The sequence below is a fragment of the Pelophylax lessonae genome (assembly GCF_965119305.1).
Source record: "Pelophylax lessonae genome assembly, chromosome: 12".
NCBI lineage: Eukaryota > Metazoa > Chordata > Amphibia > Anura > Ranidae > Pelophylax > Pelophylax lessonae.
In genome coordinates this window covers 181,331,351-181,348,996 of record NC_138779.1, presented here as the reverse complement: position 1 = coordinate 181,348,996, position 17,646 = coordinate 181,331,351, and the positions used below count along the sequence as shown (strand labels likewise).

The 17,646-nt window shown below is 41.1% G+C and overlaps 1 protein-coding gene across 1 annotated transcript in view; it reads right to left on the bottom strand.

Moving 5' to 3' along the window:
* Window positions 1-7,826: 7,826 nt before the first annotated feature.
* Window positions 7,827-17,646, bottom strand: part of LOC309567763 (paired box protein Pax-6-like) — a gene marked incomplete at both ends in the record, with an annotated part of 88,725 nt that continues 78,905 nt past the window's right edge. The window contains 3 exons of the mRNA XM_082273210.1: window positions 7,827-7,912; window positions 9,976-10,123; window positions 11,894-11,991. Coding sequence (XP_082129336.1) covers window positions 7,827-7,912; window positions 9,976-10,123; window positions 11,894-11,991 — 332 coding nt within the window. The remainder of the gene's footprint in view (window positions 7,913-9,975; window positions 10,124-11,893; window positions 11,992-17,646) is intronic.

The following is a 17,646-nucleotide window of genomic DNA, read 5'->3' as shown; positions in this document are numbered from 1 at the left end:
GCATATATATATATATATAATATATAATATAAAATGTGTTTTGTGCAACGTTTTTTTTTTTTTTTTTTGAATTTTCCTCCCTAGTTCCGCTCCCATGCAGCATTGCTGCTGCAGGGAACGGAACTAGGAAGTGATCAGACCGACGGAGGGACGGAGGAGCGGCGGGACTCTCGGCTGGCAGTCACAGCAATGAGAGCTCATCGCTGGATCGCCAGGAGAAGGTAAGAGAACACCGCTGCGCTCTCTGCAATCCACCCCGAGCGTGACTCGGGGTTACCGCTCCTGATATGAAAAATCAACCCCGAGTCACGCTCGGGATTACCGCTAAGGGGGTTAAATCTCTAACAAGATGCCATGTTGTCTATGGCCTCTTGCACACTGCTGAGCAAAGTTCAGCACAGCAGCACTGAGTACAGAGGTGTAAAAAAAATGTTTTCATGTTTTAATTACAACAATTTACGTCCTTATGACTATGTACTCATGAACATTCACATGAGGGTACGGGTATATGGACATAAATAAGCTCATAGCCTAAACATGAAGCTGATTAATTTCTATGCAAAACTGCACCAGATTTTGCAGTCTCCAGTTTTAATAAATCAATCCCGGTGTCTCAAACTCTAAAGAATCAAAAAGTGCTTCATGCAGCCAAATGTGCTAAAGCCATGTGCTCTTTAGAGTGGTTGATACGATTTTTCTGTGTCTTTCAACCTCTAGTGAAGCCTTGCTCAGCAAGGCTTACTTCTGAGGTTTCCAGGGTATCCTTGAGCAATAAGCAGAATAATATCAGATAAGTAACATCTAAAAAGAGACATTATTCCCAGTGACCATTACGCTAATGTACCATGAGCTGTAGACATGTGACTTATTAGATTTCAATGGCTCCCTTGTGTTAAAAAGTTGAGAATGGCTGCTCTAGTGGATTCTCCATAGAGTATATGGAGAACATTCTTCTGTTGGTGATAGTGGAGTAGTAACTCAGCTGAAAAACCAAATTATTATGCAACATCCAACTAGACTTGGGTGAGATCCCCCTCAATGTCCCAGACCAACATACAAACATGACATTGATGATAATTTGCCCCTAGTGAACTCAAAATTGAGATATACAGTATGTTGTGTGTAGCTTTTCTGTTCACATTTTCATTAATATATGGATGAAAAATGTTGCTCAGTTATTGTTCCATTATATGCCCCTTTGCCAACATTTTTTTACAGCATGCAGATCAGTGTACAATAAACTGGTTGAAAAAAGAAAATTATTTACATATTTGTGATGTTAACCCAGGATATAAATTATATGACGTGAAAATATCCATAAAGTGCAGATGTTTGAGATGTCCTTAGAAAATCATGCCATCCATTGACAAGTTCAGTGTTTGATTTTGGACAGTGATGCTTGTAAGTGTCAAGAAGCAGTCTTCACATGGTTTTGTAGAGTTGAGTTGGTGCCTGTACAGTAGTCCTTATCTACAGTTGGACCAAGACTGGATTGCGATAACCTAATTTTTGTAACACTTGTATCCTTAGTATTTCCATAATTGTTTAGTTATTTAAATATTTTTAGTCCCAATCCCAAAGGGGTATTTGCTGACAACTTAAAGAATGAAACCAAGATTTTCAGCAGTGCAATGTTTGAAGACATGAACGAAGGAACTATAATGCTGGGACATACTGCTGGAGATGGCAACTTGACAGGTTGCTTTTTTTGGCGCATGTTCCAAGCATAGGTTTCTATAAAACCAGTATGACTGAGTAATGAAATCTGTATACAAAGCAGCATTAAAAAATTGTACGTTCATATACCTCCACACAGATGGTGGGCATTTAGCAAAAGTGTCGTAGTTTAAGCCAGTAATACCCAAAGTGCAAAACATGCACCATTGGATGCATACAAGCTCTCTTCAGGTAGTACCTGGCAAAGCATAACTACATTTGTCCATTTCATTTACAGATTCTGCTACCTGCTTGGTAGTGCTGACCAGTAGTGTTGCTTTACTGCTCTTTCTCAAAATTCAAGACTCTATGGGTCAAGATTGACCATTCCAATAAAACAACTCTCTGTAGGATTAACTAAGCTGCACGTTGCAGTCATTAAAGCTAAATTCCAGGTAAACTGCAAAAGTCACAGCTGTAAGCACCACCCAGGGGGGCAGGTAAATATGAATGAATGGGGATACACAGCCCTGTGGGGAGTCCTTTCCTCTAGGAAATATATTGTGTATTCCCAGGCATCAGGCACTGGCAGCAATTTAAGTGGCAGCACTAGAACCTGGAACATTTAGCCGCCACACTTTGAGTTAGAGGTAAAGGAAGCATGTGGAAATTCTGCTCCAAATCATAAATGGCATGATTATTGAAAGAAAATGACACACCAAAGCTCAACTGCTTAATCAAACTTCAAAGGCTGGGACCAGTGCTCAGGCTGGGAAGTTCCATCACCCAATATAGCAGATTCACAGTCAAAAAGACGGCAACTAGGTGGAATAATCATTGCAAAATCTTGCATCAATGCTATGAGGAAGGCCACTGTGGCCAAAACACGTTATCAAGACACTGTACATGTAGACCAGTAGGCAATAAAGGTTTTGCAACGAGAAGTTCACTGAGTCTCCTGCTTTTTGACTGTGAATCTGCTATAAATGGCATGATTACCCCTAGTAAATAGTGTGGCAAAGGTTGGCAAGGAATAACATAGTTTGTTTTAACACAACTATAACTAGGTAAAGAATATTGCTATTGCCAATGTATTTTGAATTTTTAGACTGTTAGTAGCAGGAAGGTCTACATAATAAACACTTATAACTGTCAATTCTTCAAGATAGTAACTTCAGGAACAACTGGTGGCTCTGTATTTTTGTCTAAGTGTTCTTTAACACTATTATCTACCTGGAAAATATCTGCTATGCAATTATCATCATTTCTACTTAAAGTAAACCAGTACAAGACCTGGTCTATTGAAAATTGGCCTATGATAAAAAATGCATAAGAAGAACTTACCTATTGTGACAAATTTTCTGACAAAAAGATAATTTTTTTTCTTTTTTTGTAAAAGCTGTTATTTTTGGAGTCTTAATTTTGGATATTTACTGTGATGGGTGGCTTCACTGACCAAAACATTTGCAGGAAAAGTTGGGTTCTCAAGATCCAGGAGACCTCAAGCCCGGGGTGCTTGCAAATGTTGACTTATATGAGAGTGCTGTGGACTATTAAAAGGAAGGTGCCGCTTAGTAGGTCACTGAGGTCCCTGCACTGCATGCGGGGGGAGATGCCCTGACTTTCATAAGGGCAAAATTAGCATACTGCAGACTTCCCTAAGCTATTAGGGTCCAGATGTTCTCTACATTGAAATTTGAGGAATGTGTAAGTCCCAAATGCCAACAAGTGTTGTCTACCCTTGTCTTGAAATTTGCCTAACAAGGACACAGACAGCAATAGATTTTGATAAAGTAAACAAAAGTTAGAACCTCTTTCCGTTTTTTATTGCTTAACACCAGCTGCTGAAGCATTTCCACTAACAGATACATTACTGAAGAAAGTTTATTTCCAACTGAGTCTTTTTTTCCCTCCACCTCATATGGCCTTGTAAGCCCCGATGAAGGGGTATGGTTTTAGGCTCCAAAATGCATTGGCTTGTCATTGTGAATTTATGATTAAATATATGCTTCCATATACTTGAATTGTGGGTATAACACTCTTATACACTCATTGCCCTTAGCTTTGTTTTAAGTGCTGTATGTGTTCTGTCATATGATCACTGTCACTGGGGCAAGATGTACAAGGATCATCTTCAAAAGACAACAAGTCACCTGGAAGAGGTTCTAACTCTTTCCTATTTAACAAAAAATATTTTTTTATTGCTGTCTGTTTCTTGCTTCCTGCCACGTTGACCACTATCACTGGAACAGGAAGTGAACAGAAATCCTCTCCAGTGGGCATGAAGACAGAAATTGAAACCTTACAGAGACCTTTCCTCACACTGTCCAAACTACAAAAAGAATCAGGAATTACTCTTGGGAGACATGGAAAGTGGCACCAACCAAGAAACCCAATGGTTATTTCCAGTACAAAGTACAATACATTGTGGCCCTGATATGTCATACAGCAGATCTGTGGCGGCTAACTGGCCTTCAGGTTTGCTGTATGACATCCAATAGCAGCAAGAACAATGAATAGTACAGTAAGTTAAACTATTAAACTGTAGAACAAAAGAAAATTAAATCCACCGACTCCATGGACTAAATACCAGAGTGACGGGGAGACCACAAAACAGTTGTGCAGAAATAGGAGAACTACACACTTCATGCACACTATGCGAATGAAGTAAAGTGTTACTTGCTGTGGGTTTTAAAAAAAAGTTTAGTTGCTATTCCATAGTCTACATTTTGATATGAAGAACAAATCTATCTATGGTTACTGTAAAGAATAGGTTGAAAGTATTATTATTCAAGGAGCAAATAAATTAATGTACAATGTCCTCAGGGCCTGTCCAAAAAATAAATATATGTTGTCGATGTATCTCCTTTATAAATTCACATGGCAGAGAAATAACAAAGCCTTCTCACAGGAAAAAAGCCAACGCTCCCATGTTTTCATGTATGGGCATGGATCCAGAGGAAGCAAATTATGCAAAACTCGTCAATCCTTTACACTTTTCCAAAGTGTTGGTTATATGCTTTTTGAAAAGATCTTGGATATGGCTGATGGCATAGTCAAATGTAGATTATTTTTAATTGTGGTGTTTTGAAAACTGTAATAAAGATTATAGATGTGAGGTCTATTTCGACATAGCTAAAAGTCCCATGTTTTGTGGTCTCCCTTTCACCCTGGGATTTAGTCCCTGGGGTTGGTGGATTTTATTTTCTTTTGTTCTATAGTACTCTGATGGGGATGGTGCCTGAAAAAGAATTAATGGGTGCAGCTTAATCCACGTTCTCTATTAATCTACTAAACTGTCTTTCACTGACCAGCCACCATTAATTATTTTATTCTGTAGTCTGCAAACTAATATAATTTTCCATGTCAAAACATACTGTTAATATGTAGTGAATCTCACATGTAACAATTCTTTTCCTGTTTCATTCATTATTATATCAAAGAAAAACTCTGGTACTATTTGCATCTAAACTGGCCACAGTAAGCAACTACACTGTAATTTAAGAAACACAACCCTTTCGTTGACTCCTGTAGGGGTTGCTCATGGCTAAAATATACATTTACTTATGGAATTATTTAAAAGGAAAGAATTGTGTTTGACCATTCCTCTTCTCTTCTGAAATTAAAGCTCTGCTGGCACTAACCTACAGAAGCCTTCCAGTGCTTTATATATAAATGATAATAATTCAATAGGGGCAGGCACAAACAAAACATGGCTCTCATTGATTACCACTGATCTTGAAACATGGTGACAGCAAGTTAAGTGGGGTACAAAATAGAAGAAAATCTGCCGAAAATTCCCGATGCCGACATTTTCAACTTTTTCAACAAAAAAACGGAGGGACAAACACCAAAATTGTTATCATCCGTCCCCAGACGACCAATTTTCGTTTAATGTGTATGCAGTATGTCCATGAAAAATCGGAAACGAAAGACCGCGCATGATCTGAAGTTGCTGACAACCCGGAAGTCTAGGAACAAAAATCGGATGAGAAATTTCGTGAACATTTATGCACTGTCAACTAAAAACGGTTATGAATGCTGAGCAAGAGAGAGAAAAATCGGAGGATATTTCGTCCGATTTCCATCAAGTGTGTACGGGCCTTTATTCTAGATGTCCAGTTCAGGAGATCGGGTGATTTACATAATAGCAGCTGTCTTCAGAAACTAAGATAAAAATGTAATAGGATATATTTAGAGATTTATAAAATGCTCTGTCACTAGAAACCATAGAAAATGGTTAACTTTATACCAGAGATGTTTTTTAACCACATCTGGCCTTTGAGTAAAGAGGTGTGTAAAATATATCCTGACACAGCAATTCTATGATACTATATAGCACAGTTTCTAAAATGTCTAAAAAGGGGAAAGAAGGAGGAACTGAAAGAACATAAGCATATTGCAAAACTACTTCTCCTGCCCACTGTTGCTGACAGACCTAATGCAAAATAAATGGTAAAACACCTTCAGAGATGTTAATAGCAAAAGAAGCATGGGGAAGAGGTTGTCACAGAAACTTTAACATACTGGAATTGTGGGGCTTCAGAGGTAAATATAGTTTTGTATATACATAAATAAATTTCTAAAAATTCAGAGTAACGTTGTATATATTATTTTAACCTTTTAAAAGTTTTAAATGTTCAAAAAAAACCCCACAAAATAACATCTGGGGTCACTTTAAATGTATCTAAAGACATTTTTTTTTTTTTGGAAATGGTGAGGAACCATTGTGAGAAATGGTGAGGAACCATTGTCACTGGGGTTATATGTGATGGAATATACCAAATTTGGTCACCAGAACAGGAACAATTGTTCCAATGACCATTGTCTAAGAAAGCATATTTTTTTTCATTTTAGATATATTTCCTTGAACCTCCTGTTGTGTCTCCCAAACAAGAGTGACGTAAAATCTTGTAAATAGGACATAGACAGCAAAAAGCTTTAGATGTACTTTAATGAAGAGTAATAGAAGGTTTTAAATACCTCCCGTTCCTGGAGAAAATGCTGCACCATGTGTCCTTCAGTGTCTGAAAATCTAGGAACTTGCCTATATGATCATTACTGAAAGTTGGGAACAGAGTTTGGAATGGCTGACTCTTTTTTTCAACTGAGATCCAAGTGCCTAGGGCTATGTGCCTGGCCAACACTGGTAGAAACCTGGGGCGGCATTTTTTTCCAGGAAAAATAAGCATTTAAGTCTTTCTATTACTGTTTATTTAAACAAATCAAGACTGTTATTGTAAATTTATGTTGATATGGAAATTTAGGACAGATGATCTTGCAGTGAGTGAGAGATGGGGAAGGTGTAGAAGCATAGTTGCCCATTGTCCTTGATTCTACAACACAGTCCTACAATACTGAAGATTCTCCCACACCTCCCATGTCTTGAGAATGTCCCACCAGGCAGCACACAAGTTGCTACAGCAGGTGTCAAGTGACTTTCACCCCTATCTATTCCTGTTGCATCACAGTGTTCTCTCGACTCTTCTGGAAATGATGACAACTATGCAGAAGGGATTCTCCATACATTCCTATGGACAATCAACTAGGAAACAGATGACTTGGAAATGTGATATATATTCTGGAGCATTTCCATATTACCTTCATTGTGAAGGATTCCCAATAGCAATATATGTAGCATTCACTTGAGATGGTGCAGTGGGAAGCTCAGATGAAAAGCTGAGTGGCTGCTGTTATGTCAGGAAGGTGATCTCCCCATCAATGTCACCGTAAAGATCTGGTTTTGAATTGGACCCTGTTCCCACTCCATTCAAAGCTGGAAAATTGAGTGAAGTTCTTATTCTTTTGATTTGTTGATAAGCAACAGTATTAATAATTGTTTTAACGATAGTACAGTTGATTTTCAAGCCTGATGGACTTAAGTAACCTTAAAGAAACTAACACACATGGAAAGTCTGTTCCCTTTTATATAAGGAAAGTCCTTGCTGAGGTCGGGTGACCTGAGGTTGTATTGTTAGTATTTTGTGTTGGTATTGAACTGAGAAGAAAGTTTTAGGTTTGAAGTATAAGTTTGTTGATTGAGAGTTGGTGGGATTCTGCTGTTGATCAATCACCAAGATCCATTGAGTCAAATAAATTATATTTCCAGCGTACAGTACATGGTAATATTGTGGCTTTCTCCAGTCTCATCAACAAAAGTCCCATGTTCTTCACTGGAGTCTGGACCAATACTGGCTGAGATCTGGGTCTCCTCCTGGTACTTGTACAGGAACAGAAACTCCAGGAGAGATCAGACCTGAAGGAAAAAAGAGGAATATCTGAACATATGTTGTCACATGCTCAATATAAATAACAGTTATGCTCTTACCTTATGTAGGTACCCACTAAACCCTACCATTTCCAGATCCTGTTTGAATCAGTGGCTTAAAGAGACAATCAGACAGGGCAAACTGGCAGTGTCAGGGGCTGCTGGCATTATGACCGATTTTCTATTATTAACAAAAGTAACAATTCTCATGTTTCCTGGCTGGTCAGGACAGGAGACAACACTGTTAGTACTGCAAAATGGCTACTATTATTTTCATCAAAAGGAACCCTTGGACATTATACCAGCACGCTGTAAGCTATACCTCCCATATTTTGTGTGAGGTTTATTTATGTATTATTTATACTACTACTTATCATGTGTATTATCTTTCTATAGATGCTTGTACCTTGACTTTCTCCTGATGAAGTGACCAAGTCACGAAACGCGTTGAGCTTTACACAGGCTATTTTATCCACCACAAGTTATTAAATTATGTATCCAAGACCTCTGTTCACATTTTTTTAACATTCTGTATGTACTAGGAGAATAACGCATTACCATGTATTTCGGTCTTGTACCAATAAGCCCCCCTTTTTGTCTTACTCGTGTATACTCCATTACCATGGGTTATGTGGCTATAGTGAGCAATTTGGTTACCCTAATTTTGGTCCATAGACAGTTCAATAAAGAGACGTTTTATTATTTTCTTCCGGTCCTTGTTATTACCTATCAATGCTATATATTCATGCTTGACCACACCTCATTTAAAGTCCCAATTGGCTTTTTTGCCCCTCTTTTTTTACTATTATTTTCAGTCCAAGCCTACCAGTCAACTTTGACCGACTAAAAACGATGTACTTTTTGTAGCTCATTTCAGGGGTTAATGGTCAGGAAAGTTCTGTGGAAGGGCTGGTGCTCTTCTGTAAATCTAATTGCCTGTCTTTGTTATCACTGCTTATCGGTCACTCAGAATAAGTATTCACATAGTGAAATCATAAGTTCATATCCTTGTTCATAGCCTAAGCTCATATCTTTACCCAATCAGGGCAAAGTGGCAGTGTCTGTATAAAGAGGCTCTCCTCAACCCACTTATACTTACCTTGGCATCACTCCCCCACTGCTCCTGCTTCCTCCGCTAGCCAAAATACCCATTTCTTCCAGGTATGGTGGAGCTTGTGACCTCCTCTAATGTGACAATGCCTTTCATGTGACAGTGTCCAGCAGCCAGTTGCTATGTAAAGCACTGTCAAACATCCAAGCTCCAGGTCACACCTACTCTAGCGTCTAGCATTGGGGATTCTTGTACTGGCTATCGCAGAGGAAGGAGCTGTGGGGACGTTCCAGAAAAGTGAGTATCAGCAGTTTGGGTGGCCCCTTTGTACATTGCCCTTCATTGACAAGGTGATAACATTTTTCTAAAGTGTGAACTCACTATAGCGTTAAAGAGACCCTGTCACAGACCATTCATTCAAAAATCTTCTAACGTAATATGCATTTAACCTCATTTTTTGCATGTCATTTGCCTGTAAATGTCACCCTTGTGTAGACATCCAAAAGCCCTGACGCTGCTGCTGGGTGCCACCATCTTGGATGTGAAGTCATCAGCCCCAGCAGACTCAGAGCTGTCACTCTACAGTATCTGGAGTACTGGAGTAGTCATAGTTTCTAGTAAGCTCAGTGGCACATTACAAGCAAATAAAAAATAATAAATAGAGACAAAGAACACTACACATAAGCATTTAAAATTCTTGCGTGTTCTGTGCTTTTAACTGCAATTTTTTTTAAAGTTGGTTAAGCCCCATCCAAAATTGCACCATCTTTGGGCCTGCCTAACCAAATCCATTCATTTTTCAGTGAACCACACTACCATACAGGTTCAAAAATTGGGTTGTTGTCCAATTTCACAAACTACATGCAGAACTTTACCCTACCTACTGTATAGAATACTGACCTTTTGTTGATAATAAATTCAATGTTATAAGTAAGGTTTTTGACAACAAATACGGTAGTTCTAAAAATGTGAATATAAGAGGTATTTCTAAGAATTTTACCTGTAGAACCTCCAGCACTAGATCCAAGGTTCTGGTTATTCATGTGCGTCTGAAGCTGAGGAGATGTATAGGCATCATAACTGCGGACACTCACTGAGGGGCTTGGTGGTATCATGCAGGAATAGGAGGAGGTCTGGCTTGCCACTGGCTGGGGAAATATAGAAATAAATAGTAGTGTGAATAATTTTTAGGTAGGCACAGTAAAACAAAACATAAAACAGTGTAGAAAAGTTATACAAGCTGGAGGGAGCAATGCAACCAGATCCTAGTTGCCATTTTCTTACATCTGAGCGGCTGGACAAGTTACAACTTTTGCCTAAATGTTTGCTGGTATTTTTTGCACATTCTAAGAATACTAGTTCTTTATGGTGTGGATACAAAGGCCAGATGCTGACAAATATGGATTACAAGGCTGAAATCCTCATTACCCATGCCCAAATAGTGAATATAAAGCTTTAACCTTGTAAATTAGGGAGCCCAGGGCCTTATAAATTACCAAACCTTCCATGTCACAACATGACCGTGATTGAAGGGTAGATCCCAATCAACCTGTGGCTGACCATTATTCCAAACTTTCCCTATTCTATCCATAACAAAAAAAAATGGCCTAAAGATATGCTAATAACCTATAGGGCAGATCCATTAAAATAAAACTTAGAAGAAGAAAAATATCACATGATTGCAGTTGTATCCTACAGCAGCGTACCAAATTCTTGTTTAATGTTTCCCCAAAAATAAATGGTGAAATCCAAATTATTCCTATTAGTTACAATTCCAGTTCTCTACACATTTTCAATTCGCATTTTTACTGTAAAGATTGTTCTCTGGAGCAGACATTTTTGCACAGTGACTCGTTACATAAATGCACACACCAATCAGAATGGATACAAACATTCAACAAGCAATTTCAAACTGGATATCAATGAAAGAAGATCCCTGGGTGCTGGGGGATAACTGAGCTTTGCAGACAGCAGAGATACGCTTTCAGGATGAAGGCAGTGTGCAGGTCAATACCATAAGCTTACCACCCCAAAGAGCCGCACAAACACAACATCCCGGCAGAAGATTGCCTACTTTACTGCCACCCAGTTATGTGTATTGTAGTTCAGGTAAAACATGGTGGCCCACAAAAGGCTTTTGTGTATTTTTGCTGATGCTGATCAACAACCTCCTCGTCCCCCTCCAGCCCTGGACGGGACTTCAGCCTACAAATGGGGCACCACTGCTGTGTCCTAAGCTGGATACACACTATCCAACTTTTGTGGTTAGATTTCCTTCAGATTTACCTTTTCTATGTAGTGCAAGGGCCTGCCAGATTGCATACAAACTGAAAGTGTTTAGGTTTGACCTCATATTATACGGTTTTGGTAAGTCTAAAATAAAAAGTCTTCAGAAAATCTTATAGTGTGTATGGCACATTAGGTTTAGATTTTCACATGCAGGCATTAGCAGCATATAGACCAATATCTTCTATGACAGGACCTGTGCTGTTCTGTAGTCCTCTAGCCAGCTCAGGCTGCTGCTCTGTATTAGTAGACATGTTAGAGGCTGGTGTGCATCCCTTTACTGGGACTGTATGGTGCCTAGGGCAGCCATAGTAGGCCAGAAAAAAAAACACTATTGGATTGTCAAATTGTGGCCCTCATCTACTTCTACAACTAAAGTCTAGCTATCAGAGTAGAGAGGAAACCAGGGCAAGTAGGAGGAAGGCTGTGGCCCTGTACTGGACCCTAGTCTAGTGTTTGAGAACCACTGTTCTAAATTACAGCTATAGTTTGGTACTTTACAGTAGTTTCAGCCCTGACATTTTTAAAGGTTTCCCCTCTTTATAAGTCCTAAACATGTAATCGGAAATTATGTGTGTTTAAATGCCCCACTGGAAAATTAAGGCTTTAAAATAAGAGCATCTTACACTCACCTGTATGGGTAGGTTGTTTGGCATGGTAAAGCTTGGTAGAGGTGGCAAAGAACCATAGCTGTTGGTTAAAGCTGCTTCACTTCGGCTTAGCATAGATCCTATGATAAAAAAATGGGAGATTTTTTTTTAGCCTTTAATGCTTTAAACTTTAAACAGAGAAGAAATGGGGACATTTATTAAGAAGTGAAGACATTTCGCTCCCGCTTGCAGCCAAGCAATTAAAAAGTTAAAGAGAAGGTTACAAAAACTGTAACAACGTTTAACAATTATATATTATGAAAGACTAGCCGGTTCACACTACTCCGACTTGGGACACGACTTGTGTGCCCTCAAGTCGCCCCAAGTCTCTTGTCATCACAAATTCAATGTAAATGAATGAGAGTCGTCTTAATATGCACTACTGAAGTCGCTCCGACTTTACCTAAAGTATGACCAAAGGCATTCTTTTTAGTATTGAATAAAGTGAAGAGGAATTCGTTTACTTGTCAGATTTTTTTGTTGCCATCTGTGCCCCTTGTTAGAAGATTTACCCTTTCTATTTGTCCTATTTACTATTATAACCAACAGTAAAAGAAAATCCCATATTTATGGGTCATCACCAGAACAGGAATGGCAGCTTCCAGTGGGGGCACCACAGTAGTTCTGGTGACCCTTAGGACAACAAAAAATTCCCTGACTTTGGAGGGCTTCCTATTATTTCCTGTTTTGGGGACATGAAGTGAAATTTTCCCAATGGGATGCTGGTATGGCAAGAAAAAAAAACTGATTAAGTTTACAAATATAAGGAGATGGTTTAGCTTTTAGTTTTATTTTAAAGTATATGTGATATAAATACAGGCATTCCAACTTTCTCTTGGACACTTCCAGATCTCTAGCCAAGAGTAGCAATTCAGTGTAGGTTTACCCCTGTGTCCTATGTATAGTGCCGGGCTCCTCAAATCTAGCCCAGCAGTTCTGACAATGTTTTTCTCTTCTACCTGCTTTAGTGGCATCTGCAGCTAGGAAAAGGCTCAACTAAGCCTGTGCATGTGATTGGCTTCCAGTGCAACCAAGAGACAGGACCCATCCAGGCCAGAATGATTCTGAATGGGGGGTGAAGTTTCCCTGGCTCCATGTGGGAGCAGGTGGGCCTAGAGGGGCACCCAATGACCCACATGGCAGGAAGGGGTCCCAAGGGGCTGCAGGAACTTACTTTGCAAGTGTTCCATCAAGCCCCCCCCACACCCATTCTTTTCTTCTGAGAAGGCCTGCTGGGTTAATTCTGTGTGCTGGAGAACCAAGGGCACCTGCTGCTGGAGGAGGAAAAACTAACTAGATTATGATCACAGAGACCCAGTGGGAGAATTCTGCAGTGCTGGCCAGACCTGAAAGCCTGTGTGCAATTAGACACTGAAACATCATCTAGTCTGCATCACATGCAGCATGAAGTTATGAGTACTGAGTGTGTGATCTGTGCTAAGATGGCTGCTGGCTCTGCTGTGTTGTGACCCTTAGCAACAACAGTTGGGAACCGAGACCTGCAAACAGAGACTAAAGTCTGGTAAGAGACTTTCCCTGTTTGTGTGCCCGGGCCATGATCAGAGAGCCCAGGGTCAGGCCTGGAGTGGGGCATGTGCATGGAGTTAAGATGACAATTGTACTTTTTGAGCTAGAATGGTGGTTGTGCATTTGAGGCAGTGAGATCTGAAAGGGGGCTCAGGACTCAAAGGGACTCTGTTAGTATTGGACTGTATGCTGCAGGTGGGAGATGCTGAGCCATGTGTGGTTATCAGGAGGACCAGGGCTACAGAGAATGGTTGCTGTGGTGTTCTGCCACGACTCTTTAAGCTGCTCAGACCCCGACGACTCACTTGTGTGACTTAAATGTTAGAATGCTACTAACAATGCACAGAAAAAAGGCCACAAGCAACTGGATAGTAGATGGAAAGGATGTATTAAGGCAATGCAGTTAAACAATGCATGAATCAATAAACAGGCAGTTAAACAGGTTTAAAGATGCTGTACAAGATAAAATTAGCAGACTCTTAAGCTGGCAATCAATTGAACTGTAGTAATGCTAACCCAAAATATAACTGGTGCACACAAGGTTAAAATTATCAGCATCAACTAACCCAGAAATAAAGGTCCTTTTGTGCACAATATGCATAAAGCCCCAATAGTGGGTGGGTGTATACTTTCCTGACAAAGGGGTACCCCTGGAGGTGTCTACAAGTACCTGGCGCCTAATTGTCAATGTTAGCTGACTGCAAACATTGGGTCCTTTTTTGGTTGGACCCAATGTTAGCTGGCTGCAAACATTGGGTCCTTTTTTGGTTTGGTCCTTTTTGTAAGGTGGTGTATGTGGAGCCATCTTTAGGAGTATGCAACGGATGGCTGATAAGCTACTAAACAAGGAGCAATCTCTATTGCATTACCTATGTCAGTATTGAGATAAGCACAGATGCTTCAGCTCACCCATCCTGGAACACAGGAATCTGGTCCAGATTACTTGGCAGTCTGCTTTCCCTCATGTCTCAGTCCTCACAATCAGGTCCTCCAAATCAATTTTTTACCTATCAGGTCATCGCTGAGGTAGGCACACTTTGCAATGGGTCTCTCCAGCTCTAGTCCCAAGATATAGCAACTCTCTGTGACTTTAGTCTCTTACTCTGGTCCTCACGGGATCGGTCCTCTGGCTCTGAGGACACAGCAAGTATGCCCAGTTCCAGTCCCCACACACCAGGCCCTATTCTCTGTGTAGGCACGCAGAGCAACAGGTCCATACACACTGGTTTCCCCACACTATCTGCCCTGATCTCCCTTCATTTGCCTGGGAAAAGTTCTCTGCCCTCCTCTTCCTTGTGGCAGGAAATTGTGGGCATTTGAGTCTGTAGCTCCATTATTTTCTATTGTACAGTGGCCCCTCTGAACTACATTTCTCCTAATCCATTGCAGAAGGCACATTCAGGTGTGTGTGTGTGTGTGTGTGTGTGCAGTGCTGGTGGGGGGGGGGGGGGTCAGAACCCTTACACACAGCTACCTGCACATGGCCAGTAGTGTGGGGGGGGGGGGGTTTGGAAGTCACTTCGGCAGTACTGCAGAGAAGTGAGAGGAGAGGGGCCAGTTAGAAGACACCCAGCCTAATGCTCCCCTCTGGAGCTCTGAAACGAACTGCCACCCCTGCGTGAGATCTTTATCCACTTGCTTCTGCTGAATGCCCCAATGCAACAAAACATGGGGCATGGGGCACATCAACTGCAGGACATTGTCACTAAGTTCACTGGCCAGTGATTGGTGTGGATAAAAGCATTAGTTAGCCTGGTTGACTGTCAGGGATATAGGATAATTCGTTATCTTGGAAAGGTCAACTGCACTAAGTTAAGCAATCTATTATACTTAATCTCGAACCCTTTTTTTTTTTCTTACAGGGCTTGCAGTCCGGTAAAGCCCATTGAAACATTCTCAAGTGTGCTGTGGTGCCATTCAGGTACTGGCAAGGGGAGTCATCACTAATGCAAGGCAATAAGGACCCAAAACATTCAGTAACCCCTTCGGGGGTGAGTGCTACATGTGTCAATTAATGAATGTGTGATACCCATTGGATCCTGCCCATCTCCTGAATCTAACCGCCTAACAGTTACCCGTAGAAACCTTCGCCACCTCAACCCTTCTATGCTCTACACTGCTACTGACCATCTATATGACAAAATATCACCCCTGTCATGCCCCAACCTAGCCACTTCTATCTACAACAGCCCACTGTCATCCTCCCCAGACAAGCTCGCTCCCCCCACTACACGCAGAATTCGGCCCCGACCGCTACAACCCTGGCAAACAAACGACACCAGAAGTCTCAGAAAATGTAGCCGCCCTGTTGAGTGCCAGTGGCATAAGACTAAGTCCCTGAAAGACTTCAACCAATATAAATCTACCCTTCTAAATTACTATACCCTGCCTCCTCACTGCCAAGCAAACCTATTTTATCATGCTCATCAAAACATTCTCTTCTAGTCCCCGTCATCTCTTCTCTACCTTTAACTCTCTACTCTGTTCTCCACCAACGCCACCCTCTAACTCGCTCACAGCCCAGAAGATCGCCAATCACTTCAAAAATAAGATCGATACAATTCGCAAGGAGATCTCCAATGTGCAGAAACCTCCCCCACTTAACAACCCACAGGTACAATCATTACTTCCCTCGTTCCACCCTACTAGTATTAACGAGGTTGCTGTACTTTTATCTAACACCCATCTGACCACCTGCCCCCTGGATCCTGCTCCCTCGTACATGCTATGCTCACCCTTTGACTCTATTCTGCGCTCTCTAACTCACATCTTCAACCTCTCCCTCTCTTCTGGCATCTTCAGTATATCTCTAAAACACACGCTAGTCACTCCCATCCTTGAAGAGCCCTCACTGGACCCCACCAACCTTCACAATCTACGTCCCATCTCCTCCAAACTCCTTGAACTGAGTGACCACCTGACTAAGAACAATCTTCTTGATCCCCTTGAGTCCGGATTTCGCCCTCAACATTCCACTGAAACTGTTCTCCTTAAACTCACAAATGACCTACTAACAGCAAACACCAATGCACGCTATTCTGTATTACTCCTCCTGGACCTCTCTGCTGCCTTTGAAATAGTAGACCACCCTGTAGTATGGTAAGCAACGGGTTAAGTTGCTGTCTGCAAAATGTTACAATTATGTATATGTCTGGGAGCTGGGTGTGGCTGAAGTTAGTGGCATGCGTGATGTTCAGTGAATAAAGAAGCGACCTGTACAGCCTGGTCTGTGTTAATACACTACATTTTGGCGACGAGGATGGCTAGTTTTCTGGATTTACCGGCTATCGGACCGTTTGATGTGTCTGGAGACCACACTAGTCTCTCACAGCGCTGGGACAAGTGGAAGAAGGGATTTCAGCTCTATGTTATAGCCACAGGAGTGACTGCACCTGCTCAGAAGAGAGCCATGCTGCTGCATCTAGCTGGACCTCAAGTTCAGTACATTTTTGAAACCCTGGGAGCAACAGGGGATGATTCAGACTACGAGACAGCTATGAATAGACTGAGTGAGTACTTCGAGCCAAAGAAAAATATTCCCTATGAAAGATATAAGTTTAGACAGGCTGTGCAAGAACCGGGAGAAACCACAGACAGTTATGTGACTAGGCTGAAATATCTGGCAAAGTCTTGTGATTTTGGGACTGTAACTGAGGAGATAATCAGAGATCAGGTCATAGAGAAATGCACATCTGTGCACCTCAGGAGGAGATTATTGAGAGAACCTAGTCTCACACTTACTAGTCTGCAGGAGATTGCAAGAGCCATTGACCTGTCTGAGCTCCAGGCTCTGCATATTGAAACCAAGGACACTGCATCTGTCAATACAGTCTCCAAACCTACCTATAATAATAGGAATATCTGGAGTAGGAAAGAGAGTTTTCCAAAGAGGACTTTACATATAACCTGCAGTAAATGTGGCAGAGAGGGACACACAAGTCAGGACTGCACTGTGGTACAGAATAAAATGTATTATGCTTGTGGAAAGACAGGTCATTTTGCAGCTATTTGTAGAAGTACAACCAGAGATAACAAAACCAAAGGACCATCAGCACAAGTAAATGTTATAGCTGAGGATAAAGAGAGTGCTCCTGACTGTGAATTTATATTCTCCCTGTGTTCTCTGCAAGCTGGGACATTAACCATTAAGATTGGAAATACAGAAGTGTCAGTGTTGATTGACTCTGGAGCTACATGCAATGTTATGG